The 21,030-nt window shown below is 50.6% G+C and overlaps 10 protein-coding genes across 10 annotated transcripts; 5 read left to right on the top strand and 5 right to left on the bottom strand.

The window, feature by feature from the left end:
- Positions 1–831: 831 nt before the first annotated feature.
- Aud_006659 (putative MFS aflatoxin efflux pump) lies at positions 832–2,723 on the bottom strand (the record flags this gene model as incomplete). The annotated part of the gene is made up of 5 exons (XM_043291558.1): positions 832–1,514; positions 1,563–1,743; positions 1,793–2,128; positions 2,174–2,434; positions 2,490–2,723. 5 exons carry the CDS (start codon positions 2,721–2,723, stop codon positions 832–834), a joined length of 1,695 nt encoding a protein of 564 aa, XP_043147493.1.
- An 842-nt stretch (positions 2,724–3,565) lies between these two features.
- On the top strand, positions 3,566–4,178 carry Aud_006660 (putative short chain dehydrogenase; the record flags this gene model as incomplete). Its single annotated transcript, XM_043291559.1, has 2 exons — positions 3,566–3,848; positions 3,898–4,178. The coding sequence occupies 2 exons, from the start codon at positions 3,566–3,568 to the stop codon at positions 4,176–4,178; spliced, it is 564 nt and encodes a 187-aa protein (XP_043147494.1).
- Positions 4,179–5,063: 885 nt separating this feature from the next.
- On the bottom strand, positions 5,064–6,891 carry Aud_006661 (uncharacterized protein; the record flags this gene model as incomplete). Its single annotated transcript, XM_043291560.1, has 2 exons — positions 5,064–6,425; positions 6,487–6,891. The coding sequence occupies 2 exons, from the start codon at positions 6,889–6,891 to the stop codon at positions 5,064–5,066; spliced, it is 1,767 nt and encodes a 588-aa protein (XP_043147495.1).
- A 212-nt stretch (positions 6,892–7,103) lies between these two features.
- Positions 7,104–8,462, top strand: Aud_006662 (ubiquitin-like domain-containing protein; the record flags this gene model as incomplete). The annotated part of the gene is made up of 1 exon (XM_043291561.1): positions 7,104–8,462. One exon carries the CDS (start codon positions 7,104–7,106, stop codon positions 8,460–8,462), a length of 1,359 nt encoding a protein of 452 aa, XP_043147496.1.
- Positions 8,463–9,156: 694 nt separating this feature from the next.
- Aud_006663 (uncharacterized protein) lies at positions 9,157–10,527 on the top strand (the record flags this gene model as incomplete). The annotated part of the gene is made up of 2 exons (XM_043291562.1): positions 9,157–9,288; positions 9,346–10,527. The coding sequence occupies 2 exons, from the start codon at positions 9,157–9,159 to the stop codon at positions 10,525–10,527; spliced, it is 1,314 nt and encodes a 437-aa protein (XP_043147497.1).
- Positions 10,528–11,682: 1,155 nt separating this feature from the next.
- On the top strand, positions 11,683–13,433 carry Aud_006664 (putative amino acid permease; the record flags this gene model as incomplete). The annotated part of the gene is made up of 3 exons (XM_043291563.1): positions 11,683–12,886; positions 12,933–13,273; positions 13,320–13,433. The coding sequence occupies 3 exons, from the start codon at positions 11,683–11,685 to the stop codon at positions 13,431–13,433; spliced, it is 1,659 nt and encodes a 552-aa protein (XP_043147498.1).
- An 82-nt stretch (positions 13,434–13,515) lies between these two features.
- Aud_006665 (homocysteine S-methyltransferase family protein) lies at positions 13,516–14,590 on the bottom strand (the record flags this gene model as incomplete). Its single annotated transcript, XM_043291564.1, has 2 exons — positions 13,516–13,656; positions 13,703–14,590. The coding sequence occupies 2 exons, from the start codon at positions 14,588–14,590 to the stop codon at positions 13,516–13,518; spliced, it is 1,029 nt and encodes a 342-aa protein (XP_043147499.1).
- A 588-nt stretch (positions 14,591–15,178) lies between these two features.
- rodD lies at positions 15,179–15,410 on the top strand (the record flags this gene model as incomplete). Its single annotated transcript, XM_043291565.1, has 2 exons — positions 15,179–15,334; positions 15,402–15,410. The coding sequence occupies 2 exons, from the start codon at positions 15,179–15,181 to the stop codon at positions 15,408–15,410; spliced, it is 165 nt and encodes a 54-aa protein (XP_043147500.1).
- A 1,913-nt stretch (positions 15,411–17,323) lies between these two features.
- Aud_006667 (uncharacterized protein) lies at positions 17,324–17,755 on the bottom strand (the record flags this gene model as incomplete). Its single annotated transcript, XM_043291566.1, has 1 exon — positions 17,324–17,755. The coding sequence occupies one exon, from the start codon at positions 17,753–17,755 to the stop codon at positions 17,324–17,326; it is 432 nt and encodes a 143-aa protein (XP_043147501.1).
- A 1,249-nt stretch (positions 17,756–19,004) lies between these two features.
- Aud_006668 (amidohydrolase) lies at positions 19,005–20,606 on the bottom strand (the record flags this gene model as incomplete). Its single annotated transcript, XM_043291567.1, has 1 exon — positions 19,005–20,606. One exon carries the CDS (start codon positions 20,604–20,606, stop codon positions 19,005–19,007), a length of 1,602 nt encoding a protein of 533 aa, XP_043147502.1.
- Between the last annotated feature and the right edge of the window lie 424 nt (positions 20,607–21,030).

Consider the following 21,030-nt stretch of genomic DNA (forward strand, 5'->3'; position numbering starts at 1 on the left):
CGAGGATGAAAGGTGGGTGAGCATGACGTCGGGAGTTAGTAAAGCCCGAGCCGCCCGACGTCCATATCACGTGATTGTCTGGAGCAATGCATCATAATCCTGCCAAATAGAATAATTCGACTGAAATTGTTTCTGAAAGAAAATATCTCTGTTAATATCCAGTACCTCTGGATAGATCTTAGCACTTTGGACTGTGCTGTGCGTTGGGTTATTCCGTAGACCTGTGCGTTACGACTAGGTATATGCTGGGGATTGTCAAATATTCTTAAATAGCCCTAAGTCCGATTCCTTTAAAAGTTCCAAGCCGAGGAATACGAGAGAAAGAGAAGAACACACAAATATCAGTGTAATTCATAGCTAAGAAAATAGCAGGTAGGAGGAGTATGCGCTGCAGTCTTCTTGAAATACACACGCTTCATAAGCTAGCTAACTGGTTAACTAGGGCTGCAGGGCATCACCTACAAGGATCCTTTAAAGGATGGCTACCGCAACTCTTGGACGTATTTTCGGTCCCTGGGTAGAGCCGTTCTGGTGGATAGATTTTCCCAAACACATAGTAGCCTATTGTGTGTCTAGGCATCTGCCTGTGGGAAAATAGCGTTTGTATGAAAATTGTCACTTCCGGTCTGCCACGAAATCACGGATGACCTTGAGTGTGATGCATAGGGGAGATGTAGAGAACATTGACAGTTTCCCAACATGCCTTGGGAGTGAAGATTTTTGTTATATCTACTCTAGCTATATTCAACAGTCTACAATATAATTATGGCTCCGACAATGAAAAGAAGCGGAGAATCTCAGATCATCTCGAGGAAGGCCATCAGACAGTGGCTATCGCTCGTCTTTGGGGGCATCACCAGTCTCGGCACCAGGACTCGCCGCCGGCTTCTTGAGTATACTCACCCACTCAAGCGAGGCACACCCCAGAATGGCCAAACATGCGACGATTAACCCAATCTGGAACACCTTTCGCAGCGCCTCATTATAAGCCGTCAATACTGCCCCCCGGAGATCCGAAGGAACCGAGCTCAATAGCGATGTCGCACCGCCCATGGTAACAATATTGGAGTCTATTCCCGGCACCCCAGACAGCCTCAGCAGAAGCTGGTTAGCCAGGACATTCTCGCCCACAGGGACAAACACCGCAGCACCAAGCAGCTGGCTGAAGAACATGACTGCAATCCCGACAGGCACATCTTTTGTGGGTAAGACGGTCTGCGCCGCGAGGTTGGGTTGCTGAAAGCACATCCCCATGCCGAAGCCATAGAGGATCTGATAGCCTATCCATTTTCCGTGGCCGGTGTTGATTTGCAGCGTCGTGAGGAGCCCAGCACCAATCGCCATAATGCAGGATCCGATTATTGCAAAGGGGGTGTAGTATCCGATCTTCTGGGTAGTGACGCCACCGAAAATGGACGCGAGGACCATTGAGAGCATCAGAGGCAGGAGTCTAAGACCAGAGTCCACGGCGGAGACACCCTTGATGGATTGGAACCAGATTGGGAGGAAATAGACTAGTCAATGTTAGTCTAGGTACACCATGGGGTTCTGTTTATGCCTACTAAATATGTATTGCGATGCTCCTACACAGAGAGTCGCCCAGGCTCCGGCGAAGATGCTGCGCCGTCTGAAGATGCGCGGAGGAATAGTCGCCGTCCTTGTCAGAAGTACCTGCACAACCACAAAAGCAAGCAGCAAGACGCCCATGAGCGTTAGTAAGGCGATGATGCGAGCATTGTTCCACTGCAGTTTCTGTCAGTACAGATGTCAAAGATGCTGTCTGAGAACTCACAGCATATTTCTGCCCACCCCACTGTAGCCCTAGCACCAGACAGACTACACCGGGAATCAAGCAACACATTCCAGGGACATCAAGCTGCTTTAGTTTCTCCGTCCATGGGACCTTGGTCGTAGTTCTGTCAGGCACCTTGAGACAAAATGCAATAGCGACCATCGCTAGGCCCCCGAACGGAAGATTGATATAGAAGCACCATCTCCAGGTTACTCTCGATGTAAATGCACCACCAACCAGCGGGCCTATAATCGAGGACACACCAAAGACGGCCCCGAAAAGTCCTTGAATCCTGGGACGCTTCTCAAGAGGAACAGCATAGACGACGCATACAACCTAGGCCGTCAGCACTTGCACTTTGACAGAAAAAGGGCCACTCACCGACCCAGCAAAGATTCCTGCGGCACCAATACCAGCCAGAGCTCGTCCAACAATAAAAGCCGTAGAGCTGGGCGCAGCGCCACAAACGACAGAGCCAAGTTCGAACAGAAGGATGCTAGACAGGATAACCGCTTTCACGGGGTAGAACGTATAGATCTTTCCGAATAGTAGTTGGAATGCACAGCATGTCAGCAGATACGCGCTTCCGTACCAGCCAACGTCGGGGAGGGAGTTGAATTCATTTGTGATTTCAGGAATTGCCTTGCTTGCCAGTCAGCTTAATATTCTGTCGGGTTCTGTTCGTAGCTCGCTATACCGTTGAGATGATCGTTCGATCTAGAGCAACCAGAAACATGCTAATCAAGATTGAGACAAGAAGAAGTATGACTTTGGCGGCCGATTGTTCTTGATATGTGTCGTCCATATCGCTCGTAGCACGCTTGGTTTCTCCATCATCGCACGTCTCACTGCGCTCTGTTGTCTTCATTTCTAATAGATATCCAGTCTGTTCCTCCTGTTGAGGAGCCCTCGAGGTTTCGGATTTCGTCATGACAGTGCAAGGTAAGTTTCCTCGCAGTCAGGGATAACTATACTTGGAGATAGGCAGAGAGAATTGAAACAAATATCGAGTTGAGACATACATGATCATGGACAAGACGTTCTATTTATATTTAAAAAACCTTCCTCGCTCAGGGGTCATTTTGGATGACTCGTGTCAGAAATGGCCGGTCGGAAGGTAGAAACGCCCGAGTTCGCTATACTGGTCGGGTTCAAGCAACACCCGAGGAATCAACTATAGTACGAGTTAAGTAGTGATGTAGTGATACTCCTTAATTAATACCATGCAGCTACAGAGAATAATCGTGGAAAGACCTAAATTCTGAGAGATAGGCCGTCCTCATTTCCAGGCAGAAGTTAACCGCTCGCCATATCCCATTCCGAGCCCTACTTCGAGCTTCCAACCCTTACCCTGAAATTTATCGCTACCGACCTATCGCCCAATCACCAGCTCGAAAGCTTCATCATCGAAGCCCTCTACAAGGTAATTCACTTTATCACAGCAATAGACGAGCATAGCTATCCATGATCGAGCGAAACCCTCAGCAACACACTCCGACGGCGCAACCGCAGGAATGGTATCATAAATGGAATGACTTGTTGGATGGGAAAGGGATACTCGAGAACTTCACTCATGGTATCGAGGTTCCTGGCTGCATTTTCACAAGTGATATGGATTGACATCCACCATAAGCCCATATATCCGTTGGATGTTTACTCTACCGGGGTTTACGGACGTAGTGCGGAGTTATGGATGTATATCTAAGATGAGAGCGCTGAGATAAAGAACGATAATATATACTTCCTCATGAGTATTGAACTGAACTGAATACGATGGCCCCCAAGATCGTCCTCATCACCGGCGCCAACACCGGAATCGGTTTCCAGGTCGTCCGGGCCCTCTACGACTCCACGCAAACCTACAGCATCATCGTCGGCGGACGATCTCCAGCCAAAGTCCACAGCGCAATTAGGACCATTCAAAACGAGTTCCCAAAGTCCCAAAGCCAGCTCTCCCCCCTTCAGATCGACCTCGAATCCGACGACTCGATCAAGCACGCCTACGAAGACATCAGCGCCAAGTTTGGGAGACTCGATGCGCTCGTCAATAACGCAGGTGCGTCTCTTGACGTCCTCTGTCTGATACACGCATTCTAAAATCTCAGGCGCCTGGTTCGATGCACAAGCCAACACCACAATGACGGAACGCCAAATGTGGAACAAGACCTGGGACGTCAATATCACGGGCACGCACCTCCTCACCTCCTCCCTCATGCCTCTCCTCCTGAAAAGCTCCGACCCTAGGCTCCTCTTCGTGACATCTGGCGCTGCCAGACTCGCAGGCACAGACGACCTCCGTCTCGCGATAAACCGGTCTGTGCTGGAGGGGGATCGGGATGCCGATGTGGGGAGGGTGATTAGAAGGGAGGGAGTGCAGGAGTGGTAGATCCTGCTAAATCTTATATCCGGCTGGATACCTTGTATTGATCTGATATGGCGCATCTTGCCTCGGGGCAGCCTGCAATTAATACCTTGACAGAAGTGTCAGCACAGGGAATTTAATCACAATAGACTGTATCACGGGCCCTTTGACGATGCAGAATACTAGAATGCTGAGCCCGTTTATTCTGCCTCCATGAGAGTGTCCTCAGTTAGGGGAATCACTATCACTATCCCCTAGCCATGTATATTTCTCTATGGTTACTCTGAATTACCGTAGTAGTCTTATCCGTATTATAAATCCTATAGTAAGCTATGTCGATTCTAATTTAGATATTAACCGGTTATTATATTAGTGCTATAGGTATTAGAAGAGTTTCCTCTAAAGGTCGCCCTGGTAAAGACAGGCTAGGATAATATATTGTAGGGCTTATACTATCTCATTGCACCTATACTCTGCAGAGTTAACTATATTAATTTAGTACAGGAAGTAGTTAAGTCTGATTTAGCCTAATATTAGCTATTTAAAGGTAGAGGAATGGCTCTTACATATGTCCTTCTATATCTAGAGGTTCCATTTACTAGCGAGGCTCACTAGGTGGCAACCGTGGCATATAGGTTGGCCTCTAGTATAAGAGTCCTACATGCACTGCATCTCCTATACCATCTAGGCTTCCTTTTTCAATTTCCATTCGAGCATGGTGGCTAAGCTTCATTCTGGGCACGGTCGGGTCATGTGGCCTCCTGGCTGCCTTGTCCGCCCTAAGTTTAGTAGTAAATCGACAGTGAATTATCCAAAGGCAAAATAAAAAAAACTTGAGCTGAAATTCCCGCTTCTAATACACCATGAGGCACAAGTTCATCGCCTCGCCAGAAGATGGACGGTTTCCCATTATCCAGTCAGTTCCAACTTCCTCAGCTGGGGCCCTGAAAAGTCCCATAGGTTCTCAACCAGCCTGGCAACTACATTTTCAAATACTTTCTCCTGCATAATCTCGTCTTCCAAGGTCGTATCTACCGTATCTGAGCCGAAGAGACACCATTTTACCACTTGACCGTACCCCAACCCACTCTCCATTTCCACAACTGGAAGATACCGAGCAGCAGTTTTGAGGTTTGCCACTGCCTCCAGAGGATCGGCGTCTTCCAGTGTACGCAATGATTCAAGGTTCCGACACAGCGAAAGTTCGACGAGAATCAGCCCCAGGGGAAAGAGAACTTCGCTCCGTATGAGCGGTGATGATTCCTTATTCTCGTCCATACTCGGCTCGCCTGCAATGTCACACACGACATATGGGTGTTCGGATGGGTCAAATTTCTCTTTCATGAACTTGATGTCCCGTGCTCTCCAATATTTGCGCAGCCAGTTGCCATGGAACTGCAGGACACTGCATGCAAGGTTCACGGCGAGAATTAGTCGATCACGGCGACTGAATATGTATTTGCCTTGCAGCAGAGGTTGGGGAAATGTTGACGAAGTTGCTATGAGTTCCTCAAGGGATTGTGAATGTGATTGTAGGTCATCAGCAATGCTCCGGACATGGTACATATGGTGCCGGTATCTTTTGTCCGCGATGCAGCCAAGGAGTTCTCGTTGCTTATCATGAAAGCTGACGGCAAATATCGTGGAGCAAAGGTCTGATATCGTGGGTACTGGGGTCTCGCCTTTACTGCCTAAGGGGTCTCGGGCCTTCAGCTCAGAATGGTTGAGTTGACAGCTTGGTTTCGCTTTTTGTTTATTCGTGTCGCTCGGTGTCAGCTGTGCTCTGCTGGGACAAGGGCACGTACAATATGTTGAGGCTGGATCTGAGATCTCAATTGACTCAGCCTCAACTTCGTGCCAGCAGCTCCTAGCGTCGGCCGAGGTAGTGCATCTCTTCGACGTAAACGTCATTCGAAATGTATGATTTGAAGGCTGGTGTGGCGTTCCAAGCAAGTCCGGTACTGAAATATCGAGGACGAAACGAATAGAATGCCGGTCTTTGCAAGGGCAATTCCAGCAGTCTCCATTCAAAATAGCACTATAGAGACTTAGGGCCAATTTTCGCCGGCTTTTCTGCACTGAGAGTGGCTGTCGTAACTTCCATTTGTCGTTGTCTTTCGTGTGGTGTTGAAAGGACTGGTCTACCAGTGTTTTCAGGATGGTATTTGTAGTGTGGATGCGGCTCAGGAGGCCGGCATATATGCTTTTTGAGAATATATCGCGGAACTTTTTGACACTTCTCTTGATGAAAGATTCGGACTCAGAGCCCAACTAGTGCAGGCATGGGTCAGCAGTGATAATGGGTCGACACGTTTGACTCAGGGCAACCAACCGGACGTGTGTCTTGATCTGAACCCAATTTGTTGGATAAGTCCTCCAATAAATTGGACAGTTCCCCTGTTGTCCTCATAAAAGGCTCAAAGCTCGGCCCAAGCCTCGTTTGAAGTGTCTCGTGGATAACCCGTCCCACCCATTTGTCCTCCTGTGGATTTCTGATCCACGCTTTGATGATGGATTTATCGTCTACCAGAGTGTCCCTCAATGCGAGACCCAACGTGTTGAGGAAAATAACTTTTTGTGTTCCCAAATTAGTGCGATAGCTCTCCAACTCTCTCAGGTATCTCTTTGCTCTAAAGCTCTTGAGCGTCTCCAAGCCCTGCACGTAGTTATCAAGTTGGTTAACAAGTAAGGGTAGGAGAGCCAGCACGACGCCAGTGGCCTCAATTCCAGTCACCATTTTGCCAAGTGGAATCAATTATCACAGTGAGGAAAATCATTTTAGAGATTAGTAGTGAGGCTGAGGCTGAGGCTATTGACAACTGTCCATCTGCAACTACCCCGCACAAAGCAAGGAGCAAGGTTCATGGCTACTTTCATTCACTATCACTTGACAAAGTGGTTAATATCATCCAACCGACCTGAGCAACGAGGGAAGCATGAATCTATAAAATGACTAACTCAACATCGTCATTGTATGAGTCATGTGTGCACCAGTTGAGTCGTCTGACGTCGTCCTCCCGGTTAATGGCATATGACGATGAGGTACCGCTAGTTCTCTGGGAAGATGAGCTCGGTCGACTCCGGATCTGGGCAGAGGAGGCACAGTTGCCATCTCTGGAGAACCGGTTGCGTGATACCTTTTATATTCGCGAGCAGCTCTTCCGCATCCTACATCGACTGCAACGAGCTCTTACCGATATGCAGGATGTCTTAGATGATACGGCTGAGGAGGTCATGTCTGATGCGGATACCGATGAGGATGAGGATGATGGTGATGGGACCGAGATGCAAATGATTTATCATTCTCTATGCGATACAATCAACTGCTTGTTCAAGATAACCATGGTCATTCTCCAGCCTGTACATCACCCACTGGTGTCTGGCAAGGTTATCGGGCCAGGATATGCTCCATCTGAGGAGACTCAGTCCGCGGTGGAGAAGATGGGTGCGGTTTTAAGCCTTGATTTCCTAAACCGCTATTGTATGATGGATCCGGAGGTTGAATTCTCCATGCGCCGTCCTGTTGAAGAATGGGGGATTTATAATATGCCGCACTTTCGTGAAAAGTGGGGAGATCATGCCGATACACTCTCCCTCTATCTTGGCGGCATTAGGCACGTGCTGCATTTCCAATCATCCTCCATAAGGAATGGAGTCCTAGATATCAAGCAGTTGAGACAACACGCGATGGAAGTAGCACAAGCCGCCAGCCCCGATTGCATAAAGCTCTTCCACAGGGGCAAGCTGTTGGAAGATAACTCGCTCTCTTGCCGAGATGCAGGACTTCAATCACAGTCAACGATCTATTGTGAAGTTCTCGGCGCAGGCGAGAGTCATGATACAAGCGACTCCCAAGACAGACGCAGACAGCATGAGGAGCTGCATCAATTCGGCGAAGGCAGGACCCAGACTGGGTCCTTGAACAAAGGCAAAAGTAAAGACAGAACTGGGAATGCTAGCGTTGACCAGACTGCATTACCTTCCCCTTCTAGGGCACCGTCCGCCCCTGATCTCAGACCTTTCAAAACTGCGAATGAGCAACTGTTGGCCTTAGAGTCACACTTCGATTGGGTGCTGGAAGTGTGCTACTCATTCATCGGAGATCCTCCGACTGCCAGGGAAGTACGCAACTCAGAACTTGAGAAACTCAAGGAAATAATCATAGATCAGGTAATTCTCAAGGCAGATAACATCAAGATCTCTGAGAATGATCAATTTTCGCAGAACCTCCGCTTGGACCTTATTTGGAAGGCACAGAAATTGCGGTTCGCCCTTGACCGGCAAGGTATATTTTGGAACAGGAAATGAAATCTGGTCAGTTCAAATAGTGTACAAGCACAACACGTCTATTTGGGTATTTCTGAAAGGAGCCTAAAGAATATAATCGTGTTTATAGAATCCAGCCTCTCCATGAAGAAAAAATAACAGATTGTGGACACTCCAACAAGCCTAGGACGAACGTATCCTAGTCCATATGGCTACTAGTAGACTTGCTATGACACTTGATTGCATGTCAACACTTCCTTATACATAGTGGACCGGTAATCGGCTAATAGGCGCCCAAGCCGGTTCCGGCTGGCTAAGCGGAACCTGCACACTATTACAGGTAGGTATATAAAAGTATGTTTTCATATGTCGAAGTACCAGATACATCAAACATCAACAAAGGACATCTCAGTATGCCTGAGATAAGCCATGATATGGATAAGAATTGTGGCCTGTCGGGAGACCATGGCGATTCGGCTGCTGAACATGCAACTGACATCAAAGTCACTGAACGAGAAGGAGGCCGACACATGGCAGCGGACAACGAGATCACCACGATTGCCGTAATTGCTGCTAGGCGGCACCAGGAGGAGACAACAGAAAAAAAGAATCTATGTCCTCGATCAGAAATGGATGTCACTGGGGTACATGCTTCCGCGCCTGCTACATCAACAGACACCAGTACAGAAACAGGCCACCATACTGCATACTGCCAGAAGGCGAAAAGATCTTCATTATGCTCTTGGTCTCATTCGCAGCCATTATCTCTCCCATCTCTAGCAGCATCTACTTTCCAGCTCTAAACAATCTCGCAAAGGATCTGAATGTGTCCATCTCACTGATCAACATAACCATCACAACCTACCTGGTAGGAAGCCGACTCATTGAGAGGGAGCAGTCAAAGGAGTAGTACTGACACTGGTAGATCTTCCAAGGAATCGCTCCGTCATTTATAGCGAACTTTGCAGATACTCACGGCCGACGACCCGCCTACCTAATCTGCTTCACCATCTATCTAGCCGCTAATATAGGCCTCGCAGTACAGGATAGCTACGCGTCACTCTTGGTCCTCCGCTGCCTGCAGAGCTCAGGCAGCAGTGGGACAATTGCACTAGGAAGCGCAGTCGTCGCTGACTTGTCAACCAGAGCAGAGCGAGGCAAATACATAGGGTACGCGAGCATGGGCGTGACCCTGGGGCCTGCCTTGGGGCCGATCATCGGGGGCTTATTGGATCATTACCTGGGCTGGCGAGCTGTCTTTTGGTTTCTGGTCATTTTCAGTGGTGTCCTTGGGACCATCGTTGCTATTGTCCTGCCTGAAACCTGCCGCGCGGTTGTGGGCAACGGCTCTGTCCCTGCTGCCCAGTGGAACCAGTCTGTATGGCAGATTCTAATGCAGAAATGGGGAGCCCGAAAGCAAAAGCCAGAGCCAGACTATCAAACCATCGAGAAACGGCGTCGACGCGCCAATCCGTTCGCGTCTGCCCTCATCGCAACCGACAAGACAGCACTCATCCTTCTGATTTACGGCTCGCTATTGTTCTCCGGCTACATGGCCGTCTTGAGCACCTTGACCTCCCAGCTGCAAAGCAGATTCAACTTCAATTCTATCCAAATCGGACTGTGCTACCTCCCTGTGGGAATAGGCAGCCTGACCTCCCGCTGGACGGTCGGACGGACTCTGGACTGGAACTTTCGACGAGAAGCCCGACGCCAGGATCTCCCGATCGAAAAGAACCGACAGCAGGATATCCAGCATTTCAATATCGAGGTCGCCCGGTTGGCCGTGACGATCCCACTGGTCTACTGCGCGTGTCTGTGTATCATCGCCTACGGCTGGGTCATGGAGTATAAGACTGCGCTGGCCGGCCCGGTGGTGATGCTCTTCTTCACGGGGCATCTGGCATCCGGGGCCTTCAGCTCACTGAGTACATTGATTGTGGACCTCCATCGGCAGAGCCCTGCAACTACAGTCGCTGCGAACAACCTGTTCCGGTGTCTGCTGGGTGCAGGAGCCGTTGCGGTTGCGGATCCAGTTATCCAGCGCATCGGGATTGGTTGGACGGCCACGATTATTGCGTTTCTGTGGGTTCTTTTCAGTCCGTGACTGTGGGCTGTATTTAGATGGGGGCATCGATGGAGAGAGGCACGTAGTAGCGATGAAAAGGAAGCGAGCCCACCAGAAGAGCTGTCCAAAATTGTGGGGAAAGCTCCAACGGTCCAGAAGGCTGTTGAAGACATTCCATTGTCCCCTCCGGGCCTGGCGCCAGAAAAGAAGTAGATGGTGGATGATATAGTTATAGACGGTGAAAGAGACTGTGTATACTTGATTTTAGGATGGCATACTCGTGGGCCATAACAGAATGCGGCTGTTGCTACAGATGCCAACATAGTTCTCATGCATGTCGTCTAATAAGATTAAGTAACATCTGATTGTCATAGGTATCCTTCCTGTATCCAGTGAGCTCTCACCTGCCTGAGAAATATAACGCGATGTAAGCCATAAATGAGACCTTAAGCACCAAAATGATGCCATACTAAGTTGAGAAAGTATATATATGCATTTGCACAATACGCAATTTAGCTAGTGAGAGTAGTACTAATACAATTATGGACGTGTTTGAAAGTCTTAACCATTAAAAGTTTATCTCATATCAGTCTCAGTAGCAATTTGAGCGCTCAATGGAGTCATGTACCTGACTAACATGCGTGAATTATTGCTGGAGAAATTGGGTGGCGTTCCTTATAAACTTTTTGCAAAGTTATCCTAGGCATTTTTGGTGTGGCAATTCCGATCTCGGGGAAAAGCTTGATCGGGTAGGGGACAGGTCGCTGACTAATCTGCAGGATGCGCAGTCTTGAGACAACTCCAGCTTAACACTTATCAGTTTAGCAGTTGCTGCAGTCCATCTAGAGATTGAGCTATGAGCTATGCCTATGCTAGTTATAGACTTACAATCTCACAACAATAAGAGGCTCTGCAGTTCTGCCATGTGTGAGTAAAACCCTAGACAAAGCGACAGCGGAAAGCAGCCGAGAACCCGCAATAAGACCGAATCTTGATAATCATGGCCGGCGGTGGAGAAGGCAGCCACCAATGGCGCGACGGTATGCCCCGATGTCGTGATTGCGGGCTCCCGGCCAGAGTACTAAAAGATTTTCTCCGCCATCTTTTCCCCATGGCAAACATTCTTGAATCTTGACATCTCCTCTATAACTAAATTGGTTGTGCATGTGGGGAGACACAGCATACCGACACGACATGATCTCCCACACCGACCACACCTTGGAGAAATCCGACTCCAAGATTGAGACGGATCGTTCCCGGCCATTCGGGGAAGAGGTTACGCCCTATCCTGAGAAGGATGAGCTGCAGCTCAATGTTGGTGGCCGGGGTGCCACCCAGCGCCGCCTGAAGAACTACCAGGTGACGATGATCGGGTTCTGCGGGGGTATCGGCACTGGTCTGTTCGTGGGAACAGGTGCGGCGTATGCCAAAGCTGGTCCTGCTGGTTTGCTACTGGCCTATGCAGTGGTTGGTCTGGTGCTGTGGTGCGTGATGCAGAGTATCGCCGAGTTGGCGACGCTGCTGCCCACCGCCGGATCTTTCCCGCACTGGGCGACACGTTTCATTGATCCCTCTGTTGGTTTCTCGCTGGCTATCTCGTACGGTTACTGCTACACCATTGCCATCGCGTCAGAAGTGTCTGCGGCTGCGGTGATTGTCTCCTACTGGACGGACATCACGCCCGCGGTGGTCATCACTGTGGGCCTGGTGCTGATTCTGGCGATCAATCTCATGAGTGTGCGATTCTACGGCGAGACAGAAGTCCTCGCCGGTAGCATCAAGGTGCTCTGCTTCGTTGGCTTGGTGATTGTCTCCATTGTCATCACCTCTGGCGGGGGACCGAACCACGAGGCCATCGGCTTCCGTTACTGGCACAATCCCGGCGCCTGGACCAACTACAACGGCATCACCGGATCTACCGGCCACTTCCTGGGCTTCCTGTCTGCCTTCGTCAACGCCTCCTTCAGCTTTATCGGCGTCGAGACCGTCGTCATCACCGCGGCCGAGTCGGTTGACCCGCACCGGGCGATTCCCAAGGCCGCCCAACGCGTCACCTATCGTATTGCCTTCTTCTACGTCCTCGGCGCGTTCCTCATCGGCATGATTGTCGATCCCAGAAACGCCGACCTCGTCTCCGGAACTGGAAATGCAAACAGCTCTCCTTGGGTTATCGCCATCCGCCAGGCCGGCATCAACGCTCTGCCGTCCATTGTCAACGCCTGTATCCTGATTTCTGCCTGGTCCGCCGGCAACTCGTACTGCTGGGTCGGGTCGCGGATGATCGTGGCCATGACGACCGACCACCAGCTGCCCCAGCTGTTTGGCAAGGTGACCAAGAAGGGTGTCCCTTATGTGGCTGTTATCGCCGCTTGGCTGTTTGGCCCATTGGCCTATCTCAGTAAGTCTTTTCAACTCCGCTGATAGTGCAATAGCTAACAGGGCAGGTCTTGGATCGGGTGGCGCCGCACAAGCCTTCGCCTGGCTCCTGAATCTCAGCACCGTTGCTGGTCTGATCGCATGGGCCACGCTCTCCTTCTGCTACATTCGCTTTTATGCCGCGCTCAAGGCGCAGGGCGTCCACCGCGACACGCTGCCTTGGAAAGGTCCTCTGCAGCCGTATGCGGCGTGGGTGGGATTCATCGGATCCACCATCATCACCCTCGTGGCCGGATTCCCCGTCTTCCTCAAGGGCAATTGGGATACCTCCAACTTTGTCGCTTCGTATATCGGTATTCCTATCTTCATTGTCCCAATCATCGGGTGGAAGTTGTGGCACCGCACCAAGGTTCGTCTCAGTCTCTGCATTTCGAAAACGTAGCTAACAGTAGCAGTTTATTCGCGCGGCCAATATCGATCTATGGTCTGGCCGTCTCCAGGAGGGAGAGATCATCGAGAAACACAGGCCGATGACATGGTGGCGTCGCATCGTCGATTGGCTTTTCTGAAGTGCTTGTCTTTTGTATATACTATATAGATGCATAGAGGTGATACCCAATAATGTATAGAACATCTTCCTCGTTGAATCGATCACTGGGCTTTGAGCTGCTCCGCCAGCTTTCGAATATCGTTGTGAGAGGCTTTGCAGCAGCCTCCAACCAGGAACGAAGTGAAGGGGCCCGTTGCGCGAGCATTCGTGACAACCTGCGCGAGCTGGGATTCCCACGGACCCTACCCTTGTCAGAATTAAGTATTTGAAGAGCGGATAACCACATACCCTTTCATCACTTGTATACCCTTCCGGCTTCTCCCACGTCTGCGTGGTCGTGTTGTAAACCTCTCCGTTGGTACCATCCGGATACAGCACCAAACTCGGAACAGCCCCTATCTGGCCCGTGCCAATAGCCCTCGCTACCTCCTCGCCTAACTCACGAACCAGTCCATCCAGCTTATAGATCTTGGTGCAATTGATGCCTACCCCCCACGGCACCGCTGCACCGTCCATCTCTGCAAGCGCAGCCTGCACAACCTGCCCGATCGAACTGCCATCGGGCAACGTAGCCTCCTCCCCAGGGAACACACACGCCACCCAGAAGGGAACATCCAAGCCCGCCGCGCGGATCGCCCTCCGCACCGCACGAATCTCATCCAACCGCGGCAGCGTCTCAAACGCCACATACTGCACTCTCTCCGCCAGGTTCTCATCCGCCTCCAGAAATAGCCGCAGTCGCTCCAGGTGCCATTGGAACAGGGTTTCCTCACTAGCATGCTCCGCGTCGTAGCGCCCGCTGTATTCCTGTCCGGGGATCATGCACGCGCCGTAGGGGCCCAGACTTAGTGCGATTTTGGTGCCGTATGTACCCCGCGCTTGCTCGGCGACGTCCAGCGCCGTTCGGAGATATTTTCCGATAGCAGTGCGAGGGATACCGGGGGGAAACTCGGGGGTCTTGGTGCGGGCAAAACCTTCAATGGAAACTTGGTATGTGGCTGTTAGGAGGACGCCACTGCCTGCTGTTACGAAGTTACGCTGGCAGGCGAGGAGGGTGGTGGGGTCAGAGACAAGGAGGTGGGATGCCCAGAGGGGGGTAGAGGAGTCGAAGGTGATGCCATGTTGATCTTGGAGGGAAGTTCCGAGCCCTCCGTCGAGGATTTGAATTGAAGCCATTTCTGGTGCTATTATGGGGATTGGTGACGAATTGGAGTGATAAATTGAGGTTACTTCCCTTGAGGGGTAGAGAGGAGTGTGTGGAGGGGAATTGTGGGATTGGCTTATCGCACGTGAGATAATCTTATCTACTTTCCTCTAATCTTATCCTGATCGATGCCTTGTTTCTGCCTTGTTTCTGCTCCTCTCAACACCCAATGCATCATATGATGCATCGCAGGACTTGGTAGAATTGTGCTCTGTTCTGTTTGTACATTATGTAACTAATTCTCCAAAATAGGAACTGTACAGAACGGCTAAACGCATGTCAGACTCGCCGAAGAAGATCCGTCAGCACCTATGCAAGGAGTGAGACAGTCAGCTCATATGGTTAGATGGATGCAACGTCGAGTTTTGGATGAGCCAGTAATCTCTGTAGATCATCCAACACAGCTCTCATCCATGGCAGTGAGCGGCAGCAATCCTAGGTCATATCAATTCCGATATTAGGCGCTGACTGTTACACCGACTCCGTCCTCAACATATAAATACGCGTCGAATTCGCGAGAGGGATTGTCTCTCAATCTTCTTTACAAAACCAAACCCAACATGAAGATCTTTACTACTCTTTTCCTCCTGGCCGCCACTGCTACTGCGGCGCTTGCTGCTGTCCCTGCTCCCAATGCTGGCTGCTCTCAACCGGGTCAGTACTGCAACGGCGGGACCTTTCTCTGCTGCAACAACCGTCGCTGCAGCAACAATGTGGTTAGTCTCTCTTCCAGGTCGAAAGGGACTTTGGACTGTGCCAGTCATGCTGACAGTGTTCCTTTAGTGCAAGTGATCTCCAATCCAGCTGCCGAGGTTAGCGACTATTTCACTCTGGGGTTTCGCTTTTTTCAAAGAAGGTTCATCATGTCATGTTATAAGCGCGCCAAGGGCTATTCTTGCTTGTTATACGCCGAAAAGCCTTGTCTGTTAACTGTCTCTGAAGCAATGGTGGTTAACTCACATTGAAGTCCAAGTTCCAGCTAGCTAGGACCTCAAATATGTACTGTCCCGTACCCAGTTCAAAGCAAGATCAGCAATTAGTCCTGTAGATGTGCGTTCGATGAACTGGAATAGTCACTCCACGCGACCCACAAAGGAACGATGTCCTGCGTTTCCCATCCTTAGGCTCTTGGATCTGATTTACTCGAGGTAATTCTCCTTCCGCAGCTCGTACCGTCTTACACCGTGCGTGGTTGCTTCGCTCCTGGTCGCTCTTATGCCTGCTCGCTTCATCATGACCAAGAAGGCTTTTCGGTCAGCTCAGCATGTCGATCCCGAATTTGGTATTTATCAGCGTGTTGATTGTTCCTTATGAGAAATGGACCAAAGGCCCTTTAATCTGTGTATACGATGGGATGCACCATCCTTAGAACCATGGGACCATACTATCTGGGCAATTGCTCAGACTTACAGTCTGTACCTGGGCATAACGCAGTGGGACGAGAACGCTGTCGTAGATTCTTCAGCGGTTAAACTGATGCTTTAAGCCTAGGTGACTATTTACAGAGATAGCTGCAGAAGCTTCGGCGAGCAATTTATTCCTCCTGGCCTTTAGCCGGTGAGCTACCATTCAATTACATAAAACGGTAGCTAGCTGGGGCTAAAGATGCGTCCCTCTTCGGCGCCAAGGCAAGTCGAGGGAGCTATAGCTAATTACCCCTCAGTAAGCGGCCGCGGCCTTGATGTTGTCCCCAGCCAATGCTCTTCAGTCCCGGGAAAGGACTGATGATCGATGCGGTCCTGCGCAACTCGCCTGTCTTGGGCCATTCTTTACCAGATTATCTCGGTAGTCTTCCCATCACTCCGCCAATATTCATTCAAGTGTGCTGCGGATTCGAAAGCATTATGCCAGCGGTAGTCTTCCGGCGGTACAATTTGACGCAGAGGACGCGCGCTGAGCCGAGCCTACATGTAAGGATAGGAAAAGGAGGCAGGGAGCACAATAGAAGTTGCTGCGTCTATTGAGATCAGGAACTTGCAGAGGGAGCTTGACATCGAAGATGACATGAAAATGCAAGCCCTTAGCGGGCTCTGCTATACTCCTCTCGTCAGTCAAAGGGGTACATTCCTGTTTGGTTAATTCTTCGTACAGGCCGTCAGACTCATCCTATCTCTGAACTTGTTGCCGTCCATGGACTTCAGCCCCGGGAGCACATGTGGATTGAAATACCACAGGCAACTTTGTCTCAAGAGGGACGTTGAGGAAGCTTGTTTTTCTCTTGCACTCCAGCTCATACATTCCCCTTCTCTGCTGTGTCAGCGGCATGATCGGGGGTTCTCAACATGAAATGTCGAATGCACGCCACCCACTGAGCTAAAAAGGTGTCAAGTCTACCATTTCTAGCTAGTAGAAATAATAGTGCAGCAGCATGTTTAGCACCTATAGTTTTAGAACGACGCCTGTTCATTAGATAAATGAGGAATACATAGCCCAACACCACAAACTGCCAATGAGAGTAGCTAATGTCCATTTGTTTCAACTGATAAATAACTGACATGAAAAAAGGAGTGAAGCACAGAAGAAGCACCACATGGAATCCACTTTTCTACATCTGACTTGCTGTTAGATGTTCTGCGTCTCCATATGCTAGCCCCCATAGGAAGCCTGGCGTACAGGGCCACAGATTCGGCTGGTGGCAATGGCGAGTGGCTAACAATGTTCGAAGGTCAGCACAGAGCAGTCAACCCAGCATAGGTCCACGTACCTCATTCTTCATGAGTCTGTAGCGAAATAGCGCTGGACTGATGAGTCGAAACTTGAAGAGAATCCCACTGGGCAGGCCGGTAAAGATACTGCTGCGTGCCTTTGTAGATAAGCCAAAAGAGATACCCGGACCCAGCGCTCAGGAACTGGAACCGTTCCCAGGAATCCAGCTTATCCGCGTCAACTGCGATGTCCCCGTTCTTGTTCGCCCCCAGCAACTTTCCCGAACTTGCGTTGCGGAATCCGAAGCCACCGTCGTTGGCTTCGGCCACCCACAGCTGGTTTCTGGCGTGTTCCCAGGATCGGATGTGGACCTCTTCGTTCTTGTATTTTCCCGGGACGACGCTTAGAGCTCCGCCTCCAGGGACCTTGATTGAGTATTTCTTTCCGTCCTGAACCGGGGCAGAGGATATAGAAACTTCGGTGTCGGACATGGTGAGGATGTTACTATTTGAGAGACAAAGTGAGAAGTGAATAATTGCCTGCTGAGGGGAGAAATAATTATGTGGGAATAATTCTGCTTGACTACAGACAACTGTGCAGGAACGGACTTTATATCTCGAAGTTGTATCTCCTCTTCAACTCAAAGCAGGTCCAGATATGACGACAAGAAGAAAGATACATGGTTGAGTTCTTGCAATGCACAGTCCATGTTGATATCAGCCAGCAAACGCGGTCAGCAAGACAGCTGAGAGGTACCACGCGCTCAAGCACACGCCACTTTGATTCTGTTCTTGCTGAGCGTACTCGATAGCAGAAATCGGGGCTGATACGGGCTCCTGAAGTGGCATCTCAAAGCGATCAGTTTGAGAGGCATTAGTTGGTGATGATTGCCCCGGACCCAGCACCAGCCGCCCGAACTTGGCTTTGGATCTCAGCTGGATTAGCTGGGGCCGTGGGATCTCGTCATCTATACGTGAGGGGGCCAACCACTTCATACTCTTCTGAACGCTTCATCGATAAGCGATAGGTAAGTTCTCTTTCATTCGCATTCGCAAATTTACCACATCCCTCTATTCGGCTGTTTTTCTCAATCGAAGCATGGACGGCACTCTCTGGAGTCTGTGTCACCTGAAAATTGTTCTCCTCAAGCTGAAAACCAGATATTCGAGTCAAGCAATCACCCGGTAGGAGCATCGCGGCATGGGGTGTACTGTGTACATGTTCTAAGCCCCGAGAACGGCCCACACCTGCATGCCGAAGCATGATCCCTGCTACCGGCAGTTAGGCCATAATAGCTCTAGCTGCTTATTCTACCCAGGAAGGGAAAGTATACAACACGAAACACCCGGCGCCGATACGTTACACATCGGACTTGAGCGACAATAACTCGGGGCAGTTCTGAATATCCGCCAGTGGAACGGAACGGACGGATCACCTCTAATTACACAAGCTCAGCTGACATCTTTCAGCCTCCATAATGCGGGTGACGTTCGAACATGGTATGTTGGCAGCGTGGTTGACAACGGTCTCGGATCCGAACGTGTTCCGTAGCAACGGATGCAGCATTAATATACTAGGGTTTAGGGTATTGTCGCACGATTTGCCTTATTCTGCTCGGGCATATGAGTATTGGATATCCCGGTTACGGAGATTGCGCAGTCTCAGCTCTATGATTAGATTTACTGATCTCTGAGCATCCACAAGGGCTAAAAATGTAGAAGACAGGAGAATCCTGTTCCGTCATCTGTCTACACTGTATACCTTCTTCCCTCCAAACCAAGTCTCGAACACCTTTCCTTCCAACAGCTCCTCTGCTTCCCACCGCATATCCAGCACCACAAAATCCGCTCTACGTCCTTCCCTCAGGCACCCTGTCCACCCCTCTGCGAACCTCGCATATGCCGCCCCCTCCGTCGCAGCAGTCACAGCCTCCGCCAGCCCTAATCCGAAATGCGCATTCGTAGCCGCTGATTCTCCTAAATCCAGCGCCGAACGCCTCGTAGTCGCATTATACAGATTCGGCAACGGCAAATGCGCCGCAGTAGGCGCATCCGTCCCAAGCGCCAGCCTCGCCCCTCCATCCGCAAACTCCCTATAGGCAAAAGCCCTCTGGCAGCGATCGCCAATCAACTCCGGCCACGCACGGAACAAAACCGGATCCGAGTGCACCGGCTGCACGGAGGCTGTTATCCCCAACTCTCCCAACCGCTTTGCATCCTCGGGAGCAGTCAGCTCAAGATGCTCGATGCGGTGGCGGCGGCCGGGCGTGCCCACTTCCGCTAGGACATCGACAGCCTGCTTTACGGCCTTGTCGCCGATGGCGTGGATGGCGCATTGAAGGCCTGCGTGGTCGGCGCGCTGGACGACGGCTTTGAGCATGTCCGCGGGCCAGATCGGCTCAACGGGGTCGGTGCGGCTCCCGTAGGGTTGGCTGAGCGCCGCTGTGCAGCCGTCTACGACGCCATCGCAGATGAGCTTTATGCCCATGATGCAGAAATCAGGTGAGGTGGTGTGGTTGAAGTGGGCGTGCAGCTGGATTGCGCGGTCAACGTGGTGGAAGTTGGTTTCTTGGTTCTCAGAAAATGGAACGAGCCAGTATGCTGCTATGTGCAAGGGGGCATCGTTGCGTTTTCGGTAGAGCTGGAGAATGTCCCAGGTGGATTCATCCATGGCCATGTCGACCAGGCCGGTGTACCCGGCTTGTGTGTATGCGGTGAAAGCCTGGTCAAGGGCTTTTAGCTTCTCTTCTCGGGTGGTGACGGTTGCGAGAAATGGCCAGACGATGTCGACCATGGCACTTTCGCTCAGGAGACCTGATGGTCTTCCGTTCTGGTCGCGGTGGATCGTTCCACCAGGTGGATCGGGTGCAGTGAAAATACCCATTTCTTCGAGGGCGGCCGAGTTGCACCAGACTGAGTGTAGATCCAGAGATTCAATATGGATCGGTTGTGGGTCCAAATCATCCAGCATACTTGCCAGAGCGATCCCGCTGGTCGTCGATTGAATCCATCCTCGGCAAAGAAGACGAGGGGCCGTAGGGTGACTCGCTGCAAAGGATTTGATTACCTTCTGAATGTCCTCTAGGCATGTACACTCCATCAAGTCGAGCCTGCCCAAGGACAAACCGAAGTTGAGGATGTGCACATGGCCGTCGATGAAGCCGGGGAGGACAAGTCGGCTCTTCAGGTCGATTGTATTATCTGCAGAGGGAGCCTCATCCCGTGAACCCAAATAGGTGATTTGATCATCTTCGATGACCATCGATTCCACAAACTCATTGTCTGCGTTTAGGTCCTTCGATGAAGGGGAGAATATGCGGCCGTTCGTGAAGATGGTCTTCATGGTGATTCAGTTCAGCTGTGGCAAATCCAGTGAACCGATCTATCCTTGCCATATATAGGCAGCTTTCTTCTGTCATATGGTCAAGATAAGACTATTCTCTTCCACTTGCCCTTTTGAGTATTGCTGAACAGTGAGATCCCTTGATATATGTCAGCAGTTGTGGTTGGTTGATAAGGGAATACAGTTGGAGATGAAGAGCCCCACCTTACCGCGCAAAGTGACGCCATTGGTCAGGCTGATTCTATACTACTGCATCATATGGCGTCTTTGATATTGCCATATTTCCTGTCCGGCAGAACATTCTCACTTGGGTCTGATATTGGACTCGTGATGTGTTGAACTGGAGGAAACCAAGTATCTGACGGCCGGTTGTGTCCATACCCAAATCAGCATGTCCTCCCGAGCACTGCAACCTGCAAAGATA

This window comes from Aspergillus udagawae (genome assembly GCF_001078395.1).
Source record: "Aspergillus udagawae IFM 46973 DNA, scaffold_4, whole genome shotgun sequence".
Taxonomy (NCBI): domain Eukaryota; kingdom Fungi; phylum Ascomycota; class Eurotiomycetes; order Eurotiales; family Aspergillaceae; genus Aspergillus; species Aspergillus udagawae.